Source organism: Pan troglodytes, chromosome 7 (genome assembly GCF_028858775.2).
Source record: "Pan troglodytes isolate AG18354 chromosome 7, NHGRI_mPanTro3-v2.0_pri, whole genome shotgun sequence".
NCBI lineage: Eukaryota > Metazoa > Chordata > Mammalia > Primates > Hominidae > Pan > Pan troglodytes.
In genome coordinates, this window is record NC_072405.2 from 40,027,541 (window position 1) to 40,052,244 (window position 24,704).

Sequence of the window (24,704 nt, forward strand, 5' to 3'; positions counted from 1 at the left end):
TCTCCCTCGCGCTCTCTCCCAGCCGCTTGCTCGCAGCCCCAGCAGCCGCCGCAGCATCACTTCACACAAAGGACTGTCACCCGCGGAGCAGCTCCTCCACCTCCACGTCCTCCTCCGGTGACAGCAGCCCCGACAGCAGGGCTCGGGCGCGGCGGCGGCGCGGGGGGTGGGGGGACCTGTCACTCCCTGTAACCGAGGCGGCGGCAGCGGTTTTTTTGCCTTTTCTATTTTGCCTTTTTTTTTTTTTTTTGCCCTTATACCTCTTCGCCTTTCTGTGGTTCCATCCACTTCTTCCCCCCTCCTCCTCCCATAAACAACTCTCCTACCCCTGCACCCCCAATAAATAAATAAAAGGAGGAGGGCAAGGGGGGAGGAGGAGGAGTGGTGCTGCGAGGGGAAGGAAAAGGGAGGCAGCGCGAGAGAGCCGGGCAGAGTCCGAACCGACAGCCAGAAGCCCGCACGCACCTCGCACCATGAGATGGCGACGCGCCCCGCGCCGCTCCGGGCGTCCCGGCCCCCGGGCCCAGCGCCCCGGCTCCGCCGCCCGCTCGTCGCCGCCGCTGCCGCTGCTGCCACTACTGCTGCTGCTGGGGACCGCGGCCCTGGCGCCGGGGGCGGCGGCCGGCAACGAGGCGGCTCCCGCGGGGGCCTCGGTGTGCTACTCGTCCCCGCCCAGCGTGGGATCGGTGCAGGAGCTAGCTCAGCGCGCCGCGGTGGTGATCGAGGGAAAGGTGCACCCGCAGCGGCGGCAGCAGGGGGCACTCGACAGGAAGGCGGCGGCGGCGGCGGGCGAGGCAGGGGCGTGGGGCGGCGATCGCGAGCCGCCAGCCGCGGGCCCACGGGCGCTGGGGCCGCCCGCCGAGGAGCCGCTGCTCGCCGCCAACGGGACCGTGCCCTCTTGGCCCACCGCCCCGGTGCCCAGCGCCGGCGAGCCCGGGGAGGAGGCGCCCTATCTGGTGAAGGTGCACCAGGTGTGGGCGGTGAAAGCCGGGGGCTTGAAGAAGGACTCGCTGCTCACCGTGCGCCTGGGGACCTGGGGCCACCCCGCCTTCCCCTCCTGCGGGAGGCTCAAGGAGGACAGCAGGTACATCTTCTTCATGGAGCCCGACGCCAACAGCACCAGCCGCGCGCCGGCCGCCTTCCGAGCCTCTTTCCCCCCTCTGGAGACGGGCCGGAACCTCAAGAAGGAGGTCAGCCGGGTGCTGTGCAAGCGGTGCGGTAAGTTCCTCGCCCTTGGGGGCGCGAACCCGCGGCGAGGAGGGCGCATCCCCGGCGCGCGGGCAGCGGGGCTCGACGGCCGCCCGAGCAAGGCAGAGGCGCTCTGGGTCCCAGTTGTTGGTTTCAGGGTGGTGGGTTCTCAGGGATCCTCAGAGAGGGAGGTTTCGCTTTCTCCAGCTTCCCTTGTCTTAGGCTTTGCCACTGGAGAAAGCCCAAGTTTAGTCCTGGGTTGGGGCCTCCTGAAACTTTTTAATCCTTTGGGGTTTGGCTCACCAAGTAGATCGGAAATGTGCCGGCTGCTTTCTTGTGGGTGATATGAACTTGGCTTTGGTTAGGAGTTGCTGATTCTGGGCCTCCTTTGAAGGAGGAAGGGTGAGTCCCGCAGGATTTTAACGCCTTCCCGTCACTTGGAGTCCAGAGTGTGGAGATGGTTAGGGGTTTGCTTCTGTGTCTGTGAAGTCTCTGCAAGGAAGGGGCAGTGCACTGACATTCCCCGACAGATGTGGCAGAGTTTTTTGGCAACTCAATGTCCAGCAGAGAGGTGCAGTCTGTACCTTGTGAATATGTGTAATATGTGAGAATTATAAAGTTGTTATTGGTGGGGGTTTTGTTTTTGGCCAAGTCATCTCAAGAAATTTTGTTTTCACAATATTTTGGTTTGGAGGATGTTTTTGCACTTCACTGCATCAGAACAGATGAACGAAATTATGGAATATCACATGTAGGCCCTGAAGAAGAATAATTTTGGAAGTTTAGCAATTATTTGCTACACCTTTTCCCACTTACCGCTGAAAAGTATTCTTCCCGGGTCTGCTTCATATGATCAGGTTTGAGAAATTAGCTGATTATCTCATTACGTTGCTGAGGTAGCATTATGTTTATGCCATTTATAAACTAATTTCTATGATCTAAATATCTGTATAATTTCCTGATTACTATATAATCACTAACACATAGCGGGGTTTCTTCTCAAACAGTAAATTAACACGATTACACATCACAAATTCCAACATGCATAATAGCTTTTCACCCTGGTCTTTATGTATCCGTCTAATAGACATTTGGGTTAATTGAATTTTTATAAAACTCAGCACCATGCCATGCAGAGTCTGCCTGTGATGGAGAGTGTGTCAGTTCTTTTAAATTTGTGTCTGGTGGGGGCCAATTATTTAAATTTCTGGTTGGCATTTGTGGTGGTTAAGTCCTGCTGTTAATTAATACCTGATGATTTGGTTTTAATGACAGCAAAGATCATTGTTCACCCACCATTCCCTTATCTGAACAATGTACTTTGTATGCCAGAGACCTGTTAGGATTGCACCACTCAGTGGACAGAAGCTGTTCAGAGAGTGGTGCTGAAGAAAGCTAAGTGGCATTGGGATTCCCCGAGACCCACTGATAGATGTCACTCCAAAGCATGGGAAATGCTCTGCTGGGAGCTGTCTTATTAGGCAACCGAAAAGCTCAGCACCATCGTACTGCAGCATATGTTACTCTGTTACAGAATCTGAAACAAAACCTTTTAAGCAACACCACTGTCCAGTTTTCATATGTTTTATAGTGTGTAATTCAGGAAGGATTTTTCCTTTATCCCAAGTCATATGAGTTTTGAATCATTCACTCCACATGGTGGGAAGTTAATATAAAGGGGATTGTAGTTAGCTGTGATGCCTAGGATTGGGGGTGCATTACTAGATTATCAATTGTGTTAGTTATACCTTTTAACTAGAAATAAATGTAAGACTTGAGAGGTAAAGTTCTTACAAGCATCCAGAGAATGTTTGGAAATGGAAAACTCATGTTGTTTGGAGGAATCATATTCTATTCTTGTGCTTCTAAGGGGAAAAAACTTCATTGAAGGTACTTAGTTTTGTCCCTCAGTTTGCCAGTCAAAAGAAATATAATACATAGTTGTAAGTTGTGGCACGTTTTAAAAAAATGGGTTTTTAATGAGCTGGAGATCTTTTTGCATGTAATCGAGTATATTAAGAAATCACAAAGTTACTGCCCTGGATTTCTATAGCTATTGTGTGTGCTTGGCAATTTTTGTGTTATATGATTTAAAGTAGGATATTGCTTTTAACCTCAAATAGATTTAGCTAAGTTCTAACTGAAATCATGCTAAAAGTTTCTCCTCGCATTTTTACAAACATAGTGTTTCTTGTAAAACTGGAGGATAAAAGCAAATAATATCAGCTATTTTATATGATGTAAATTCAGTAAATCTGCACTTGGAATATTGAGTGTAAAAGTGTGTGTGTGTGTGAGAGAGAGAGAGAATGAATGAATGTGTGAATTCATCCAGTTGTGTGGTGTCAGATAATGCCATTCAGAATTTGCCAGGCAAAGAAACACAGAAAAATGGAAAAGAGAGAGAGAGAACTAGCAAGAGGAAAGAATGAGAATGAGAATGGGGGCTGATTTGTTCTGGTTGAGCTGCTTCTGGTCAGAAGATTTCAGGGAGAGTGATGGAGCAGAAGGCCCTCACCTAACATGAAGCTGCCCTGGGGGTGTGATGGTTGTGTGCAGGCTTGAGCCATAATGCTAGGCTGGAGAAGGAATAGAGCAAAGTCATTTTGTGATATCATACCCAGGGGAACAGTTTCCAGCTCTGCTGCTCTCAGCTGCAGTGTTGTTTCCTACAAGTTGTTTGCTAGTGTAGAAACTACACATGCAACAGATTAGCCTTAGGGTTGAGTTAATAAAAATCTTTCCTCTTGAAATTCCTTTTTCTCTTTCCCCCTCATCTAATATAAACTCCTGAATAATGTCGATAAAACAAGAAGCTCTTTGAAAAATGGACCTTTGGAGACAGAAACTATGAGTGTATTTTAGAAGACAACATGGAAATTCATAGCTTGTTTGCTTTGTAGTTGAAGTTTGTATAAATGACACTTCCTTTACAGTTATTTAAAGTTTTTGTAGTCTTCACTTTTTCTGTTGCTCACTGAACGACCTAAGAAATATCCTTGGGTTTTATGTTCATTGGAATGCAGGATAATTTGCTGTTCGATTAAATCTCTATTATTCAAACAAGTCATTGTTTGATGTGCTACACTTTTAGCTTCCAAAGCATTGTGGTTATATGAGGCAGAAGCTGATTTCCAAAAAGGAGTACAAACACTGAGGTTGAATAACATCTACAATTGGGCTATGCCAGATTTGTACATCAATTCTGATCTTACAAGCCAATATAAGTATTTTATATCATATGATGGTAGAATGAAGATGTATGCATGTATGCATGTATTGATAATGTAAACATCTTTATCAAATATTTATGATACATAGCACTTGCTCTTTTTAATATCTTCAGTCACTATTTAATAAAGTGTGCTAACCTTATGGTGTTTTGAAAATGAAAGAAAATGCTGCAGAGATTTTCCAGTCAGCATTAAAGAAAACTATTCTTAATAAAAGCTATATTAAGGAAATAGAAACAGTAACAGATATAGCCTGACTGCTTGTATGTTGTAAATACACATGTAAATTTAATTTCCCAAGTGTTTGTGACTGCTCTTTTTAAACTTTATGAATCTTGCTGTCAAAAATCTATACCGGATTTAAAATAGCTACTTCTACTGAGTAGAGAAACTATGTATTTATTTATATGTATGTTAAAAATGAAACCAACATAGGTCATTTGGGAGAAGAACTCCTTAGAATAAAAATATTTTAAAAAGTGGATTTAAATATCTGAGTTAGAATATTTCACTAGCACTAGGGGATCGTTCTTGTTGTTGTGGGGTATCTATAAATCCTCTGAATGTAGGGAAAGTCTTACCATATGTCCTGATGTATTAAGTAAGACTAGGAGGGTTTAGACAACAGAGAATTAAAACAGTGAGCTGTACTTCCTCTGGCTTGTATATTTATAGCAAATGAGAGCAAAAGATGTGATTGGGCGGGTTATTGCCCTTGTCAAATATAATCTATTCATTCTTCCGGAAATCTCCTTTGCTTTGATACCTATTTTCTTCCTGTTTTTTTTTCTTAATTATAAACATAATGTCTTTTACAACCCTCTTGTACATTTCAATGACAATTTATGAACTGCTTAGATATCCAAAGATCTCTAAATCCTCATAGCAATACTTAGCCTTTTATTTGTTTTTAATATGGTTGAATGATCTGAAAAAATAATCTCTTTTGATAGCTCTTAATGAATGGGTATTTTGATTAGCTTTGTATAGATAAATGATAATGAAAACAAAAAGTATACAATTAGGGTTCTTACTGATTCAAGCAATTTGTTACCACCCCAAAATAGTGTAACATGGCTTAGTGAAAGTCTTCATAAGAAAGTAAAAACTAATTTACAATGTTCTTATTTCCTAATCACAGAAATGGGCATTGTGGACAGTTTTCAACCAATATATGAATACTCTAAATTTGTGCATACATATTGTTACTCCACTTTTATGTTATAACATGTAAGTTAAAATTACTATTATGAAAGAATATATAACCTGGCTAGTTTACCCCCAACCTCTCCAGAATATCAGTCGCTTTATAATACTTGAACGTTTGCTTAGTGACACATTCTGTTGAAATCTAATGTTGAATTATTTGTGGATTTACAGAATATACAAATTCACAAATAATTGTATGACTAAGACAAAACTTGGTCATTTTAAGTTGAGGGATTGTCCTAGTTGAGAGGTTGTGTTTTCATATTGCCTAAGTTGTTGAGTGCTGTAGTGCACTTCAAGTAAATCTGTTTCTGAAGACTTGCCCCCTGGATTTTCGTCCCTAAATTATCCATACAGGTTGAAGCAGATAAAATACAAGAAATTGTATTTTAGGTTGAAGGTTAAAAATAGATTGACTAGTCTCTTCTTGGCATAGATACAATTATTAGGAAACAGTTCTCCCTAATACAGACTTGCCATCCAGGCATCCTAGAGAGAGATGCATATGTGGTAATTTACATTAATTTTTGGTCTTCTTCAGGAGAACCAGGATATTTTTCCCTACGGAAAATAGTTTGTTAGGAAGTTCTTTCCTGGCCCTTGATTTACCTCATTTGGACCTAGTAAAATTTATACCTTGTTTTAAATTATAACTAAAAAATCAAAAAGAAGAAATGTTACCTACAGTCTGGATGGACCGTAGGAGACTGTCCTACTACTTTCTAACTCAGACTTCTGTGTTTTTTCTTTTCTTCATCTTTATTTCCCCTATGAAGATACTACAGGGGAAGCCTTGGGTAAATGATGGGGCCCAGGAGTGGATTGTAGTGTATGAGTTTAGGATTGCTAGTCATTGCTAGTCATATGATTATGGACTAGCCTTCTCCCGAAACCTTGAAATTCAGCTGTCTGGGTCCAAGGAATGTTGGAAAATAGAGGTCTTAGATCACAAGACTGTGAATGCAAATGGTCTTTCTGTTTCTGATGGAGTCTTTGTCCATCCCATGAGGACGTGGATGGTAACCTGCATTGCATCTCTAGTTCAGAGGCTTTCTCTCCAAAGCCCAAGGCTCTGTCTTTGGACATCTGCCCTGGCTTGCTGGGAACAAGAAAACAGCTCTGAGTGGTGCATGAATCCGGAGCTAGTAGCCAGATTTACGAGGTAGCAATGGTCCAAGAGAACCTAGAGGAGGGAATTGTTTCCTTTTCTTTTGCTCTGCTGTGCTAGAATATGTGAGCTGAATCAAGCCCAGTGCAAGGGAACATACCTGATGAGGGCACTAGAGTCTTGGTACTGGGTATACCTAAGAGCCCAGGGGATGGACGAGGGATAAGAAATGTGAAGTACTGTCAGCTTCACTAAATTTGGAAAACGCATACCAGTAATACTATCATCCCAAATGGTTGTCTTTTATCTGGGAATTGCCATTAAGGCAAAGATAGCTAAAAAAATTGAGGGCATACTAAAACCACATAGTTATAACTACCACTTATGGAGTTGGTAAATTTTTTTGGCTTCTTTGATAGACACATACAGTTTGATTTTTATGTGTAGATTAAATTCCTGTTAAATAATTAATGAATAAATGACTGAAGGACCCCAGCTGGTTGGATAGTGGAAATCACTGTTCTAGCCTAAATTTAGAAAGATAAAAACATACTTTTGATTTTTTTCTCTTCTCGTCTCTGATATGGTGAGTTTGATACCAGGACACTGTTCCCTTCTCTTCCCATCCAGAGCCTTACTGTAATCTGGATCAACCTTTGGGGCTTCAGAGAAAGGTTGTTTAATTTCCCAAAACTTTTCCCTCACTTATTTTTAGAACAATATTTGTTCTGTGTAGCTTATAGCCCAGCAGGAAAAAAAAATTCCAGTGTTGTAAATGCTTAAAAGTACAGAAGAGTTTTGCAGTAGTCTATGAACCCTTACCACTGTTTTCAGCAGAACCATTTGTAAACCATCCCAATTTATTTTGGGTGACAGACTTCAGTATTCAGAAATTTTGTGTTCTCCTTGGATCTCTCCTCACAGGTGTTTAACCATCTCAGTACTGTAAGTGATACTTTATGTTGAAATTCATTCTCATAACTGAAGATGGAAAAACACAGCTTATATCCCTAAGAAGTAATACAAAGAGGTTTTAGATCAGTTCCTCTTTACTTATTTTTCTTGTTTCTAATATCACAACAGCTCTTGGTTTGCCTGCAGGTGGGGTGGCATGTGCCCATTTGGGCTCTGATGAATAATGAGGTTCTTTGCCTTCACTTCCTCAGTTGGCCCTGGAGGCACTGTGGGAGATGATGTGTTATCAGTGAAGCAGCAGATGTGGTGGCAGCATTTTCCTCCACTGCAGGGAGCATCCCGGCTGTACCTCTGTACAGAGCAGGGGAGCTGTCTACTGAGAAGGAAATGGATGTCTGTGTTTGCTTCACATAGAATTTCTCATTAGCCTTGGGAAGCGGTTCTGGCAGTTGGCGCCCCTTGGTGGTTGCCAGGATGGAGAGGTTCTGCTCAGAGTGGGTGTGCTCATTGTCCTGTCATCTGCACAAAGGGCCACAGCATTGAGATAACCTAGGCGTGCTGCTGCTTTGCAAGCCCGGACACCTCCGGACAATCCTTTCCTCTGTTGTCTTCATTCCCATCCATAGAGATGGGTGGCATCTTGTCCTCAGGAACACTAGCACCTTTCTTTTTGTTGGAGCAGAAATTTTATAAAACACCCTAGCATTTTGGAATATAGTTTTATTCCGATGAGCAGTTTAGAAAAATTTATGGTAACATAAAATTTACCATTTTAACCATTTTTAGGTGTGCAGTTCAGTGGCATTAAGTATTTGCATTGTTGTGTAACCCTCACTGCAATCCATCTCCAGATATTTTATCTTCCCAAAGTGGAAACTCTGTGTTCATTAAACACTAACTCCCCACTCCCTTTCCTCCTTTTCCCCAATCACCATTCTACTTTCTGTCTTTACAAATTTGACTACTCTAACTACCTTTCTTAAGTGTAGAGTTCAGCAGTATTCAATACATTCATAATGTTGTACAACTATCACCATCATCCATCGCCATACTCTTGACCTTGTAAAACCAAGACTCTATACCCATTAAATTACAACTTCTCATTTTCTCCTCCCCCAGCCGCTGACAAACACTATTCTACTGTTTGCCTCTCTGATTTTTACTAAGTGCATCATTTAAGTGGAATCATACGGTATTTGTCCTTTTGTGACTGGCTCATTTCACTTACCATAATGTCCTCAAGGTTCATCATGTTGTAGCATATGTCAGAATTTCCTTCTTTTGAAAGGCTCAATAATTTTCCATTGTATGTAAATAACACATTTTGTTTATTCATCCATCCATCCATCAGTGGACACCTGGTTTACTTTCACATTTTGGCTATTATAAATAATGCTGCTGTGAAATGTCTTCTCAAATCCCTGCTTTCAATTTTTTGGGTATATACACAGAAGCAAAATTGCTGAAACATATGGTAATTCTTTTTTCTTTTTTTCTTTTCTTTTTTTTTTTTTTTGAGATGGCATCTCACTCTGTCGCCCAGGCTGTAGTGCAGTGGCACGATCTTGGCTCACTGCAACCTCTACCTCCTGAGTTCAAGTGATTCTCCTGCCTCAGCCTCCTGAATAGCTGGGAGTACAGGTGCACGCCACCATGCCTAAGTTTTGTATTTTTAGTAGAAATGGGGTTTCACCATGTTGGCCAGGCTGGTCTTGAACTCCTGACCTCAGGTGATCCGCCTGCCTCGGCCTCCCAAAATGCTGGATTACAGGAGTGAGCCATGGTGCCCGGCCTCATATGGTAGTTCTAGGTTTGCTTTTTGGAGGAGCTATCATACTGTTTTCCATAGCAGTTGCACCATTTTACATTCCCACCAGCAGTAAACAAGGGTTCCAGTTTTTCCACATCCTCCCTCACACATGCTATTTTCTGCTGTTTTGATACTAGCCTTCCTAATGCACGTGGAGTAGTGGTGAGCAGTTTTTATATTGTTGTTGTTTTCTATACAGAGTTAGTGTCTCTAATTACACTGTCATTAACAAGAAGCAAAAGTTCTCAGAAAAGAGAGGTGTTCATTTATTCAACTCTTAGTTTAAATAGCATGTAAGATCCTGAATCTGAAACCATGAAATAAGGAAATTACAATGGATAACAGCTTAATAAAAACAATGATTTAAAGAGTAAGCTTAGAAATAAAAAATTGAATAAGCTTCGATTTAAAGAATAAGCTTAGAAATAAAAACAATGAAAGATGTAAAGAATAAGCTTAGAGAATGGACTTACAGAAAACAGTCCTCCAAGGTCATCATGAGAATATTGTATTTTTATTCATATTGCTATCAGTGTAGTCCAGAAAGGAACCTTATCATACTTTGATTAGTTTCAGAACCTTTTAATTGATTTAATGTATTCATTAATTGCCTCTACCCCAGCAATTTCCCTGTCTGTATTCCTGTCCATTGCCCCAATCCCCTTCTAATCAGTACGCACCAGAGGCTGAGTCATTCTGAAATACTACTTTTTTTGTTTGTTTGTTTGAGACAGGGTCTTGCTCTGTCATCCAGGCAGGAGTGCAGTGGGACGATCTTGGCTCACTGCAGCCTCAACCTCATGGGCTCAAGCAGTCCTCCACTTCAGCCTCCCAAGTAGCTGGTATCACAGGCCCATGCCACTATGCCCAGCTAATTTTTGTATTTTTTGTAGAGATGGGGTTTTGCCATGTTGCCCAGGCTGGTCTTGAACTCCTAAGCTCAAGCAATGCTCCCACCTCAGCCTCCCAAAGTGCTGGGATTACGAGCATGAGCCACTGCACTTGGCCTGAAATGCTACTTTTCTTAGGCCTTGTTCCCTACTTAGAAAGTTTCAATGGATGCGCCATAGTTAACTCAAGATCTCAACATTCAATAGCCTCCTTAGCCTCAATAAAACCTTATCTTTCTCACCTTCCCATATGAACACTTCATCCACTCTGACTGCTCCCTGAACAGGCCAGGCACTTTCCTAACCCTCCTGTTTTTACATATGCCATTTCCTCTGCCTCGATCTTCTTCCTCCCTCATTTCCACCTGTGGAATTTCTGTTCTTCCTTCTAGGGACAGCTCAAATCCTACTGCTTCCATAATGAAACTAGTAATGATTCCTACCAGAGATATGCACTCTAGAATTTGAACACAGAGCTCCTCTTTCCTGTGTACCTTACACAGGGTACTGTTACAAATTTTCCTTCTGTCATATTGTGTTTGTTACAATGTATTACAATGTATGTATTTTAAAATCTTTCTCTGTTTCTGTGTGTCTTGCCTCACTGGCAGCCAACACTATTCTTGTGTTTGGATACTAGCAGGGTCTTCAGCTTACTTGCCAGTGAAAAGTGCCCCAGCCTCGAGTCAGAAGAATCCTTTCCACTTTCAGCTTTGTAGTTAGTACCTGTGTGATTGTGGGTCGCTGACTTTATTCACTCATTTGGGTCTCAGTTTCCTAATATGCAAAACGAGAAGGTAAAATGCTTTTCAAGGTCCGTTTAAACTGTATTTGGTCCTCAGAAATGACCCAAACATAAAAATCTCCTTTTTCTGGAGCTTTTTCTGGAGCTTTTTTTCTCTTCCTCTCCTCTTATTTAGTGTTGTTCTCAGGAGAACACATGTGGGAAAACAACTGTGAAACTTTTAGACACTCTAAGAGAGGAGAAAGAGAGCTGAATCAGAGGGAACCTTCAAGGGAAGGTGTCTCCTTTCTCCAAATCTTATCTCCATGGCCTTTTTGTGTCATTTAAAAAAATATTAACAGTTATTTGCATTCGCTGGCATCGTCTTTTCAAAAAGCAAATACCATTGCCTCTGCAAGCCTGTCTTTGAAATGATAAAGTGTGATTAATCCACAGCTGTATTCTTTAGAATGAGAAAGTTCAGTCATTTGTGGTGCTAAAATGAAAAATAAAGATTTGAATGCTTTTACTATTTACTGTGAATTTATTTTTACAATGTAGATGGGGCATTGTTTTAGGTTCTAATAATTAGCAGTGTTGCTGAAATGGATGAGGTCGGCACAGAGAGTGTGGAGAGCTTGGTTTTCAGGGGGGTGGCAGCAGTTCTAATGGCTGCAGGGCGAGGCTTCCTGCTGAGATGCCAGTGTTGTGTTCTTTCTCAAATTATGATTTTTATGCTTTGGGCAAGAAAAGGATGCATTTAAGCCCTTTTATAAGTAAAATGAGCGATGCTGAAACAGTTGTCAAATGGGAATAATTTGATCTGACTTTTACAATTTCCGCATGAAGAGGTATTGGCAGCTCCATGGCATTGGGGCAGGATGGGCAGGGCTTAGCTGGGCTAGGTCCATTTTTTTTTTCCTTCAGTTTAACGTCTCCGACCCCTGGTGGATTCACCTACTGCAGAAGAGCCAATGCTGCTTATAAAGTATGTTTCCTCAATCTATATCTCTAGCCCAGACCTTTCTTTTTGGCTCTCTATCTGAACATCTAACTACTTACCTGGTAACTTATGTCCTACAAACACTTTATGTGAAATATTTTAACCAGTGCCTCATCTCCACTGCCAGTCCCTCTGCACATTCGTATCCTAATAATGACTCTACCCTCACTGCTAGTATGATCACCAGTTATTCCCAGTGACTTCCTTGGTTGACACTTATTTGGTGCCAGAGTAGTAGGTGCTGAGATAAATTCAGTTAACCCCTCACCATATGGCAGCATTAATATTTTTTAGTTACCACAAACCAGATACCTCTCCTGCTCCATACCAGATTAGTGACCACATCCCATCGATTCTACGTCCTTAACAAATCTCAGATTCGTCCCTTCTTCCCTCACTTCAACTTCTCTGTAATAGATTCTTACTGCAACTGTAACAGCCTCTTTACGCATGGATTCTTTCCCTCTCACATCCATTTTCCATGCTGTTGCTAGAGTGGTCTTTCTAAAATAGAATAGATGGTACTGTGCTTTTACCTAAAGCTTTTCGGTTGACATCAGGATAAAACTCAGACCCCTTTGAATGGCATGTGAGGGCTTTTAGCTTTTGTCCCAAGTGTTCTTGTCCAGTTCTTTGTCCTATCCAGAACCTTGTGCTACACTGATGGCATTCTCTACATGTGCCAGGCAGCTTTAGGGCTCTGTGGATTTGCACATATTGTTCTCTTTTCCCAGAACGGTCTGCTTCTCTATCTACCTGTTTGTTGTACTGTCACTACCTGTCATTTCAGATTGACTGTCCTTCCGTGGAATGGTTAAATAACACTGGATAGCCCTATAACAGATTATGCTATAGTCTTTACAAATCTTCTTGTAGGAGAAAATATGATGACTTAGAGATATGTTTATATTACATTGTCAAGTGAAAAGTGTTGTATAATATATGTGTGATTGACTTTTCTTTCTTTGCTTTTCCTTTTCTCTTTCTCTCTGTGTCTCCCTTTCCTTTCTTCCCTCTCTTTCTCCCTCCCTTCCTCCCTCCCTCCTTCCCTTCCTTCCTCTCTTCTCTTCTCTCCTCTCCTCTTGTCTTCTCTCCTCTCCTCTCCTCTCCTCCCCTCCCCTCCACTCCCCTCCCCTCCCCTTCTCTCCCCTCCCCTCCTCTCCTCTCCTCTTGTCTTCCCATTGATCTTTCAATAAAAACAAAAGCCTAGAACTCTATGTAGCTAAATGTTAACAGTGTTTATCTCTGGGTATTGGGATTATTGATCTTTAGAATGATCTTCATTTTGTATTTTCTAAAGTTTCTATAATGAATGCACATTACTTTTTAACAAGAAGTAGTAAATGCTATTTTTAACAAAAAATACTGACTTGTAGCAAGTACTATGTCTTACTTATCTTTGTCTTTTTAGAACATTGCCTTCCTCATGGAAGATGTATTAGTTAGGGTAGGCTAACTGCAGTAACCAAGGATACACTTAATATATAACAAGTAAAGTGCAATAGTTTATTTCTACCTAGTGAATAAACAGAACACAAGATGTTCTGGTCCTGACTTTCCCCTGAATAAAATCTGCACTAACACCTGAGGCATGGCCAAACCTCACCTCCAGACCAAATTGGCTGAAATAGGCAGGGTTCCAATTTGTGATGGTCATTTATTTTTAATGGCCTTTCTATTCCCTGAAATGTAGACAAATTTGCCCTTTGCTGCCTCATTGCAGTGGAAGAGCCTCATACCTGTGTGCAGAGCTGATGATGAAAGGCATCTATGTGTGTTGTAGATAAATAGTGTATTAACTATGTGTAATTCCTTATTTCAACTTAGCATTTTATGGGTGAGTTTTGCAATATATCTTCAATGTTTAATGCTCACTATGTCTTGTTTCATTTGATATCACTGAAAATGCAGAGGGTCAGGCCACATTCACTCTGTCTCTCCCTGGCATGTTAGGTTGCCTTCTAGAGCTCTATGTTTCACAAATCATTTTGATGTAGAGACTGTGGAGAAATATTCTCAGGCTTTATCACTGCTGACTTAATTGAGTTTCATGATGCGCTTTTTTTTTTTCATAGTAGGATAAATTAAAAATGGCTGATAAATCTGCCTGTAAAAGCAAAATTGTTAGGTTAAACCTGCCTGGTGTATTAAATGTATTGATAAGTAATTTGGCCACCATTTTTAATCATTTTTATTAACTCTCAAGTAGTTTTATTTCCAGTAACTTGCAAAATAACTGTCATTATGGACTCAGTCATATTTCTCTTTAAAATACTATTGAAAAGTCCATGAAAATGATTAAAGTGCCAATATCATCCACCTACTTCCTGTTAGCAAGAATTGTTGGTGATTTTATGATTAGCTGGGTATACGGTTGTGCTTTCTTTGTGCAACCCAGGAGGAAACGGAACCAGTTCATCCCAGGTGAATAGAGATAATGAATGGGTTTGAAGCCGTGTAACGGGAGTAGTCTTTTGTGCATCTGTATCATGTATGTTATTGTTATGCTCTCTTTAAAGCATTTTATTAAATATCGAGAAGACAAGATACTTGTGAATTATGTGTAAAGTGTAAAGAATCATGATACATGTAATGTGCCTTTCGGTGTCATCTCTGCCATCGGCTATTCGGCTTTGTAAGGATCTTGAGTTCAAGGTCACTAAAGAACAGCTTAACACATTGTCTTGCTCACAGGTCAATAAGGGATATATCTCTTCATTAAAATGGATGAGAAGTTTGTCATTACTTTACTGCTTCTTGGCTAGATGTGTGGCTTATGCCTGTAATCACAGTGCTTTGGGAGGTTGAAGCAGGAGAATCGCCTGAGGCCAGGAGTCTGAGACCAGCTTGGGAAACATAGTGAGGCCCTGTCTGTGCAGAAACAAAAAATTAAATTTGCCAGGCTTGGTGGTGTGCACCTTCAGTCCTAGCTACTCTGGAAGCTGAGTCAGGAGGATCCCTTGAGCCCAGGAATTTGAGGTTACAGCGAGCTATGATTGCATCACTGCACTCTAGCCTGGGTAACAGAATAAGACCTGTCTTTAAAAATAAAAAATAAAAAAGAGTTCCCTGTATTTTTTCCAATCCATTTGCATAGCCTCCAAATCCCATTCCTTTCCACTCAGATTTCGGCATTCCCACCCTATGGGAGAAATTATTATAGTTGCCATTCTTAGGATGTTTCCCAAATAAATTACAGGAATCATAAGATTGCTAAACAAATGTAGGTGGCTAATAGAAAAAGAGAAGCAGCAAGCCTACTTTTTTCATTTACTTATTCAACAAATGTTTATCAGGCATCTATTATTTGATAGGCTTTGTACTGATTTCTGGCTTGACAATGATGAAGAAATTAGACATGCCTCTTTCTGAGCTAAGAAGATAGGCAAAAGGGTTACACAAATAATTATATAATTACAGTTGTGCTAAGCCTCATGAGGGAAAAGTACAAGGTCCCAGCCAGGTGAACATATAACAGAAGAATCTATCTTAGTCTGAAAGATACAAGAAGGTCTTCTTGAGAAAGAAGCATTTCTGTTAGGGTAGGGAGGAGGGGAAAGGAGGAGAGGAAAGATTTGCATTTCCAACCTTGGGGCAGAGAGGTGAGGAATAGCAGAAAGGACAGTCAGCGCAAAGGAAGCAAAAATGGGGTCTGAGAGGTAAGGAACAATCAGACGATTCTAGACTTCCAGGATTCCAGATTTTATCTTAAAAACAGGGGAACCCAATGAAGGGTTTTTAAGAAGAGGAGTTATATGCTTGTCATTTCAAAAACATCACAACTGCTGGTTATAAGAATGGACTGAAAGGGAATAAGAGTGCATGCAGGGAGCTGAGGTAGGGCCCCAGTTGAGACTGGATGTGTGCCTGGACTAGAGTGGGAGCTACAGAGGTGAAGAGAAGTGAAAGATTTGAGATGATTTTTGGAAGCTTCTTTTAGCCTTGGCTGTGATGGGGCAATGCCTGCAAAAGGTGGTAGGGAGGATGGCCCCCAGTGTTCTGGCTTGAGCAAATTGTATGCACAGTAGGTAATGCGATGGCAAATACTGCGGGAGAAGAAGGCCTTGTTTAGTGTATTGTCAACATATCCACATGGAAATACCAAGGAAGCATGTGCTTGTTTGGAGCTGGAGGTCAGAAGAGAATTCCAGGTTGTCTTTTGAGTGTGGTGTTTTGGACAAGGACATGACATTTCTAGCTCCATGAAGTAGATAAGATTGCTTAGGGAAGGTGGGAGAGTGTAAGGAAAAGTGAAGAGGAAACGAAGCATAAGGAACAGCCACCTTTAAAGGTGAGGCAGAGTGATGGGAAAGAAGCAATTAGAGCAGTGAAAGGAAGACCCAAAAAGGATTCAGGAGGGAAGAGTGGCTGCTGCATCTGTGTCCCTTGAACATCCTGATGGAAGAGGAGGAAGACAGAGCCCAAACCAGGACTTTTTGAGTGCTGACTATTGCCACACATTTTAAATGTAAGAGTGCACATTGCATTTAGGACCAGTGAGGACTTAGGACAGAGTTCTGGCCAATGCCAGAGGTGGAGCCCAGACCAGGAGCAGACTGAAGTACTATTTGCCAACTTCCGGGTTAAGATTGGGTTTTAGTAATATTTTTATTTATCTGGACATAAGTAGCACAAAGCTGTTTTAAATACTCCGAGGCTTTCTTTGGTGGTGGGGGATAAGACTGGGAAGAATAACTAATTTGAGAGACCCAATGGATAGTTTGTATAAAGATATGATTTTCAAAAAATCATCAAAATTGATTAAGTGTTACTAACGTGTTGCTGAAGGTCACTCGTTTATGTGTTTTTCCCCTGAGCTAAGAATTCTTTCCTATGTACCACATAAGCCCTTTCAGTGACAAATTATTGTTCAAATTTTTCTTGGCACACTGACTTGAGAATTAACTACCATTCATAGCTGGTACCCAGGTCCTATGAGAATACAATGCCTTGTCACATAAATACTTGTGAAGTGACATCTATCAATCTAATTTAGAAAAATATTTGAGTCAAAAGGTCCTTGAACCATGTGTTAGGTTGACACAGGAGCTCCCTTTATCTGAAGCTGTGACTGAGCATTTTAATGAATTGCAGTCAAGGAATTCAAAGTTATTATTCTGATAGTAATTGCGTGCGTTTTTCCTGCCCATCTATATGCAGCCTTCTCATTGTCTAGGAAGCTGCTGATTTGATGCATTCATAGCTATTATTTGCATAGGGAGTTTGAACCACCATGGGAAGAATGATTTTGAATTTCCTGTTTTCATTTATTTACTTTGGGTGCAATAACAGTGTTTTCATGGAAGGATTTTTTATATTGGGTTTTTCCTAATTTTAATACAGTGTAAATAAACTAAGTGTTATATTTCTGAAAACCACACATTACAAATTTTTAAAAATGGGGGAAAGATGAAAATGAAATAAAAAATGGGAAGACAAGTTCTGAAACCTCTGACCTTACCTGCGGGCTCCTCCCTCTAGTTGGCCATGGAGAACCATAGATGACTTACTGGGCCAGATATTCTGATCTTGGACAGACCAATGGTTTGTAAAATGGGTTGCATATTATAGTGTGCAAATTCCTGGACTAGACTTCCAGAGATGATAGTTCATGTGGCCCAGGGTTTGTCCTGAGAATCTGCATTTTTGAAAAGCTCTCCAGGTGATTTTTAGTGTGCACTTAAGTCTGGGAGCTCTTGGAATTGTTTTTTTCAACTAATAAAGTTGAAGACACCCTGCACAAGATTAGAAGATGGATAAGAAAAGAGAATTAGAATTTACTGAGTTTCTATTATGGCTGAACATGTTTACATATCTTACGTCATTTATTCTTTAACACCATCTTGCAAGGTATATCATTTTATTCCAATTTTAACCTGAGATTCAAAAAGGTTTACAGAACTTTAAAGGTCATGCAGCTGCTGGGAGGCAGAACCTTTATTTGCCTCCAGGTCATCTGATCTGCTGTGTAGAACCACGACAAGGCTGGGAACAAGAAGGTCTGGATAGAATTCTAGTCACACCAACACTTGGGTGAGGTCCTTTTGCCCTCTCTGCCAACGTGGGTACCTGTTGCTAAAGGTAGACTCCTGTTTATCGTCAAAGAGTGCCTATAGGTAGATGAGTGGGGAGGACTGCATACATTTTGAGAGTAGTAAAATCAGATCCACTTGGACAAAACTGTCTTCAATATTCTACAATGAACATGCCATGTTATTGTGACCAGAATTGACATTGTATCTCTACCCTACGCTGACAAGTTGATTGTCTGAGCGAGGAAACAGCACTCATCATACATTTATATTTCTCCAGGAAGGAAAAGAGACATGGTAGAGTCTAGTGGGGGAAAATCTGGCTTCAGATTGGACTTAGTACTTGAATTAAGGGTCAGGCATTGGCTTCTACCTCTCACTCTGTACTCATGACCTTGGGAACTCCATGTTTCTAAACTTTATTTTTAGTTTTCTCTTTGTAAAATGAGAATGATGTGTCTCTCTCAGATCAGTGAGTACCAGCTGAGATCATGTCTGTCAAGCACTTAGGCAGTGGTAAGTGCCTTCTTTCTTTCTTTGTTTTGAGACAGAGTCTTGCTCTGTTGCCCAGGCTGGAGTGCAGTGGTGCAATCATGGCTCACTACAAACTCTACCTCCCTGGATCAAGCGATTCTCGTGCCTCAACCTCCCGAGTAGCTGGGATTATAGGCATGCACCGCCATGCCTGGCTAATTTTTGTATTTTTTGTAGAGACAGGGTTTCACTGTGTTGGCCAGGCTGGTCTCGAATTCCTAACCTCAAGTAATCTGCCCGCCTTGGTCTCCCAAAGTGCTGAGATGACAGGTATGAGCCGCCAAACCTGGCCACAGTAAGTACCTTCTTAATGTTAATCAGCAGAGGGAAGGGAGAGTGACTCTCTGCAGCAGGATTCAGTGGAGCTAGAGATCCAGACTAGCAATAGCAGCAGAATGAAGATGAATCTTGACTACTTGATTGCTGCATTCTTCATTCTTTTAGGAACCCAGCGGTTCTCCTAAAATGCATGCCAAAGGTCCTTTGACAGGGTGCTGCTCCAGCTGTGGTTTGTCGGTCTGCAGTGTTGTACCACCCTGGTGCTCATTAGGACTGCAAATTCCCAGGTCACCTTCAGATGTACCACTCTCCAGGTGTTTCTCATGCTCACTGCAGTTTGAGAAGCACTACTTTAACAGGCAACCTCCTTCCAGGTGAATCATGTCTGGAGAAGTTGCTTGGTCAGAGAGATATTTGTCCGGGCTCAGCCATGCTGGCTCTGCAGCGAGGGTTCCTTCACTAGAACACCATGCATTTGTGGTGGCAGCATAGGTGGAAGGCACTGAGCGGAAACAAGAGGAGCGAGATGGAGAAAGAAAAAAAACAACTTTCCCGGAAAAGTTAAAATGATAGCATGACCTTTCTGAATGGACTGTGGGACATGGCACCAAGAATGAGCAATAATGAAATACCAAGGAAGGAGACTCCTTAGGAGAGCATCTGGGAACCATGCACCATGCGACAAGAGGTGATGCAGGGAAGCGGGTGAGAGGGTGAACTGAGGCTCCCCCAGGGGGGAGGGGGGATACCTCCTTTCTGAACCTCATGCTGAACCCGACCCTCAGGAGCAACAGATTGGGGTAGGAGCTTTTGGAGAGGGGAATTGAAATGGCCTTGTTGGCAGAATGACTCTGAAGGGAACTTTCCAGCACACACAGGAAAAAAACAAAACAAACTCCCCAATCTGCCAGACTCCACTTTCTTAACTGGAGGGCAGGGTGGTTTCTCAAACATTTTGGGCTCAGGGCTTTGGAAAGATTTCTTGTCTTGCTGCATGCTCTGTGGAACCAGGCTGAGAGCAGGATTTTTGCATTTAGAATATCTTAGCAGAACTGGGCAAGATGAAAACCAATCTTTTTGTAGCTACCAAAAAGTGGACACACTTCAGCTTTCTGTCTTCTCCCTGCTGACTTGGGTGTATTTGGTGTGCTTGCTCTGTGCTAGGCCCTTCCTGTCTCTTATCTCACTAAATCTTGACAATATCCCCAGAGATTGGCATCATTATACTCATTTTACAGATGAAACTGTCTCAGAGCGGTTGTGGAATTTGCCCAAGACACACAGCTAAGTGAGTGGTGAAGCTGGAATTCAGAACCAAGTTCGGCTTATTAGAAAGTATTCTTATATACTACATGGAGAAATGAAATGCAACGTATGTGACAGCCATTACAATGTAAATAATAAAAGTAACAGGATTTTCTCCCTGCCCTCCGTAATTCAGTATACTTGTTGATTATTTGCTGCTTCTGGCAAGCTATGATTGATTGCTGTTCTGTGGGATATGGAGAAGTTTGAGGAATTTATGATACAGCTGGGGAGAAAAGACATATTGATGCTTGACCAGGATTAAGCCACCATATCTCACAGGTGTTTAGACAAAGGAGAAGGCACCTCTGCTAAGGCACATCAGGGAAATCTCTAGGGAAGATACTGATTTGACATAGTACTTTCTGGGTATATAGAAGTGTTTCATTTTGTTTGCCAAGTATGTTAAAACTGTTTGCAGGGTGTGTTAAGATGATTTGCAGAAGAATGTTGCATATATTATTCGTTTTGATTTGGAAAAACAATTAAAACAGGGAGAGTCTTATTCTTTGCCCTATCTTTGGGTAACTTCTGTACTAACAAAACTCTGGCTCACCAGCCACTAGAGTTAAAATTCTCACTAAAGAAATTGACTAAATGGAGGAGAATTTATTTCTGATTTCCTTTTTAATGTAAACATATGTATTGACACTTTTCCTTGGAAGAAGTGTAGTTTCTCTTTTAGTAGAAGGAAATAGAATTATACTCTGGCTTAAATTCTATTATTATAAACATACTTCTGTTTTTATCTTGAGGTAAGGCTTTCCTATATACTGTTGGGAGTCTATAGTGATATAGTCATTTTCTATATTATTTGGCCATCATTTATTCTTTTAAATTCATTTATAATTGTTTTTGCATGTTTTATTGCTAACATTTAATAGTGACCACCCATTAAAGCTATTGCAGTACCTAAGTATTTATAAATTTTTCTGACATGTTATTGCTTCTGGATTATAAACTGGGAAATAATTAAGATTCTTGTTCTTGTTGTAATGCTGTTATGGTGATGATTTAGTATTTCCCCAAACAGTTTATATAATATGGTCTTTTTCCACATTGGTATGTTTCTTTATTTGCTGGACAGGGTATTTTAATGGTTACATCTAAATGGAATAAACTCATAGAGCTGTTGATTTGAGAAAACCTTCTATAATGCCATATTAATCTATTTAGCTCCCAGACCTTTCTTAGCAGATCAAAGGAATTTCCTGGCCACTCCCAGAGGTCTGACCGCCTTTTATCTGTTTTAATGAAGGTAATTAAAATTCCTCAGCTTATGAGGGTCTGGTCCTGGTCCTAAGTGAGCTCGTCCCCAGCAGAATCTGAAAGAGGACTATAAGCAAGCCACATTTATTTCTAAATTTTTAACCTTATATTTCTGTAGATCCTGATTAAGGTAGTTCCTGCAGTGTGAGGGCAAACTTAGGTTGCCAGTATTTTAGGGAAATATGAGTTCTTCTTTTATAAACTCTGATGATTATTTTGATTCCTGTGTCATTCATTTGAAATGAACCTGCAACACTTTGTGGGTACATAGGAATGAAGCAAATGCACTCTAAATAATTAACCAGTTGTGTCATTGATTTCTACTGATAGTTTTATAGCAAATGACTTTACACAAAGTTATTAATTAAATGCTGTGTTCTGATATTGTCTAAAAAATGTCATCTGGATGTCCACAGTTTAAATCCTCAACAAAATGTTAAAAGTCACAGAAAAAGTCTTTGACATAGCATGACTTAGGATCTCCATATTCATAGTTATTTGTTGAGTAAATGTGCTTTGAGCACTTATCATGAGCCAAACACTGGGCTAGGTGTTACAGAGACAGTGCTGAACAAAGACCTCGCCAATATGGTGCATATTCCCATTTTACAATCTGTCAGCTCAGCCAGTCTCTTAAAGGCCATCTTTTCCTCAAACGAGTTTCTGAAATGAAAATGAAAAGAGTCATTTAAGGATTTAATCTGAGTTCTAGTCTATACCCTGACCACACAATGGGCCTCAGGGAGAAGAAGGAACAAGACAATACCTTACTAGAGCAAAATGACTTCCCATTAGAGAACATGGTCTGGCACTTTCAAGATAAATGAAGCTGTAAAGTTAAGTCGTGCAATTAGTGGACAGAGACAGGTAATTTGTGGGCATGGAGGAGGTTTCCAAATATTCACAGCACCAAGTGATCAAAAGCTGTAAGTAGCATTTGTGCACTTTTCTTCATACATTTTACATTAAGAAAAAAACCATATAGGTTGATATTAAGCAGCTAACTGAAAATGAACTGTCCTTAAAAAGTAAGTAAATAAAAAACAGCACTTTTCCTGATGAATGAAGGGCTGTGAAAAAGCTGTTATGGGCTTAGCCTATGTAGTTCCCAGCATTATTTTAAAAAGATGAAGAAAAGAATGTTGAAGTCTTTGCATTTTCAATGCCTACCAGGTGCACCTGCCACTCCTGCATTTCTGGGTTTCACTTTTGTCCATTGCTAGCTCTCATTTGGTCTGCAAATGTTTGAGTATCTTTCATGTTCCAGGAACTGTTTATGTGAGATAGATGCAATGGTAAATAAGTCAAGGTCGTCACCTTTTAGGACCTCATCCTACCAACTTAATAGGTGCTAGCAGAGACTCGTTGTGTGTCTATTATAGGATAACTGAGTGAAAGTCCTCCTTAGGTAGGTTTCATCATCTGCACTTGGATGGAATGAATTTATGAATGTTCTTAGAGGCACTTATAGATCTGAGAAATAAAAAACACATACCAATAACTTATTGTTGGGATGAAGAAGAGTAAATAGGGGAATTTTTTGGGTTCCTCTTCTCCTCATCCTCCTTACAACTCCTCCTGCTGATAAGATATTTAGTCCTATGATTGACCCAGACTGTCATTTTTTGGGGCCCTTCTCTCCATGCCTGTGGCCAAGCCCTGCCTGGGCTTGTATTACCAGGGATGACTCCACATGCTTCTCGCCTGCTATTCACAGAAGGCCCTCTTGTCTTCCCTGCTCACTGCGTGGATGGAACACCCAGGCAATGGGACACCAGGGGTCTGTATGTGCTGCCTGTGCCAGTGTTCTGAGAAGCTCCCTGAGACTGGTTTGTTGTAAGGGCTGTCAGTCTGCTCCACAAACCCAGAATAAATTGGATTGGAAAAGTAGGAAACCTCATTTAGCTTTTGTGCCTAAACTTTGTATACCCAAGCACTGTTTACCAAAAAAGTTCTGGATTTGGAAGTAGTTAAGTATTGGAAACATATTCAACTATTTATGAAAATGATGCTTATTATTCTATGTTTATTTCTCTCAGCAGGGAAGCCCAAAGAGTAGGGGAGATGAGGAGTAGGTTGTGGAATCAACACCCTTCCTCCTGCCTCCAAACCACCTGCACTGCCCAAGGAGGGGCCATTCTTTGTTGGGAGACCATTATGTATTTAGCTGTGGATGAGGGTGTATGTGTGTCTTATATTCCTGCTTACATTATGGATAGAAGATTGAAGGTCACACTTCTGTGGGTGTCCCACTGCACCCAAAAGGGTATTTTACATAAAGCATGAATAATTGCACCTTTTCCCCCAAACGTCATATACTTTGATATAACATTTTGTGGAGTTAGGAGTCAGGCTTTCATGGGGCAGAGGGCTGGGTTATGTCCAGTTAATGGGCAGGCATGTAGATTATACTTTGCTTTTGATAGGTGACGGACTCTTTCAAGTACTATTCTACTGCCTCTGTGGTTAGTTTTTTTCTCCCATTCTTCTATTCTTTTTCATCTTTGGGGCTGTAAATCAGGGGAGCAGGGTGCTGCAGTTTGCTATTATAATGGGAAAAAATGAGAGAGAAAGCAAAGAGAGTAGGTAGCTGTACTCAGCTTTATTTATTTTATCCACACCTCAAGCTCTGATTAGGAAAGTGTGGGTTCTTTTCTTTTTTTTAGGGGGGCGGTTTTCTTATAGAATAATTACTGGTATTCTCTGGTTGATTAGCTAAGAGAAAAGAGAGTCAGGGAAAAGTACTTTACTGTTTTTCTATGTTGTGTTCATTTGTTGTTTTTGTCTGTCTAGTACCAAACTTTTCACCAACCACATACCCTCTTCACGGTTCCCCTCCTTCCTTCTCCAACAGGGAAAGGCAGGCACCAGTGGATTCCTCTGTAGTCAAGACTTAACATAACCAGGAATTCTTCCTAAAGGAAGAAGCTATCAATTAGTTAATTATACTTTTCCCATCCCAAATTTTTTGGACTTCTTTGAAGACAGGATGATTTAAATGAGTGGAGAAGGCTTACCTGGGTGGAGGGAAGCAGGGAGTACCCACGCATAGAGTGGGAGAAAGGTTGGAAATATGAGTGAGAGAAGATGTTGATAGTGAAAAGTTGCGCAGAAGTTGTCTGAGAACTTATTCAGAGCCAGATGGAGGAATTGTTCTACTGATTCTCAAGAAGAATTGAGAGTTCTTGAAGCAATTGTTATTATG

The 24,704-nt window shown here is 41.2% G+C and overlaps 1 protein-coding gene across 1 annotated transcript in view; it reads left to right on the plus strand.

Annotated features, from left to right (window-relative positions):
* Positions 1-355: 355 nt before the first annotated feature.
* Positions 356-24,704, plus strand: part of LOC129135687 (pro-neuregulin-2, membrane-bound isoform-like) — a 68,319-nt gene continuing 43,970 nt past the window's right edge. Inside the window, exon 1 of the mRNA XM_054656638.2 lies at positions 356-1,218. Within this exon, the coding sequence (XP_054512613.1) occupies positions 474-1,218 (745 nt within the window). The 5' untranslated portion in view covers positions 356-473. The remainder of the gene's footprint in view (positions 1,219-24,704) is intronic.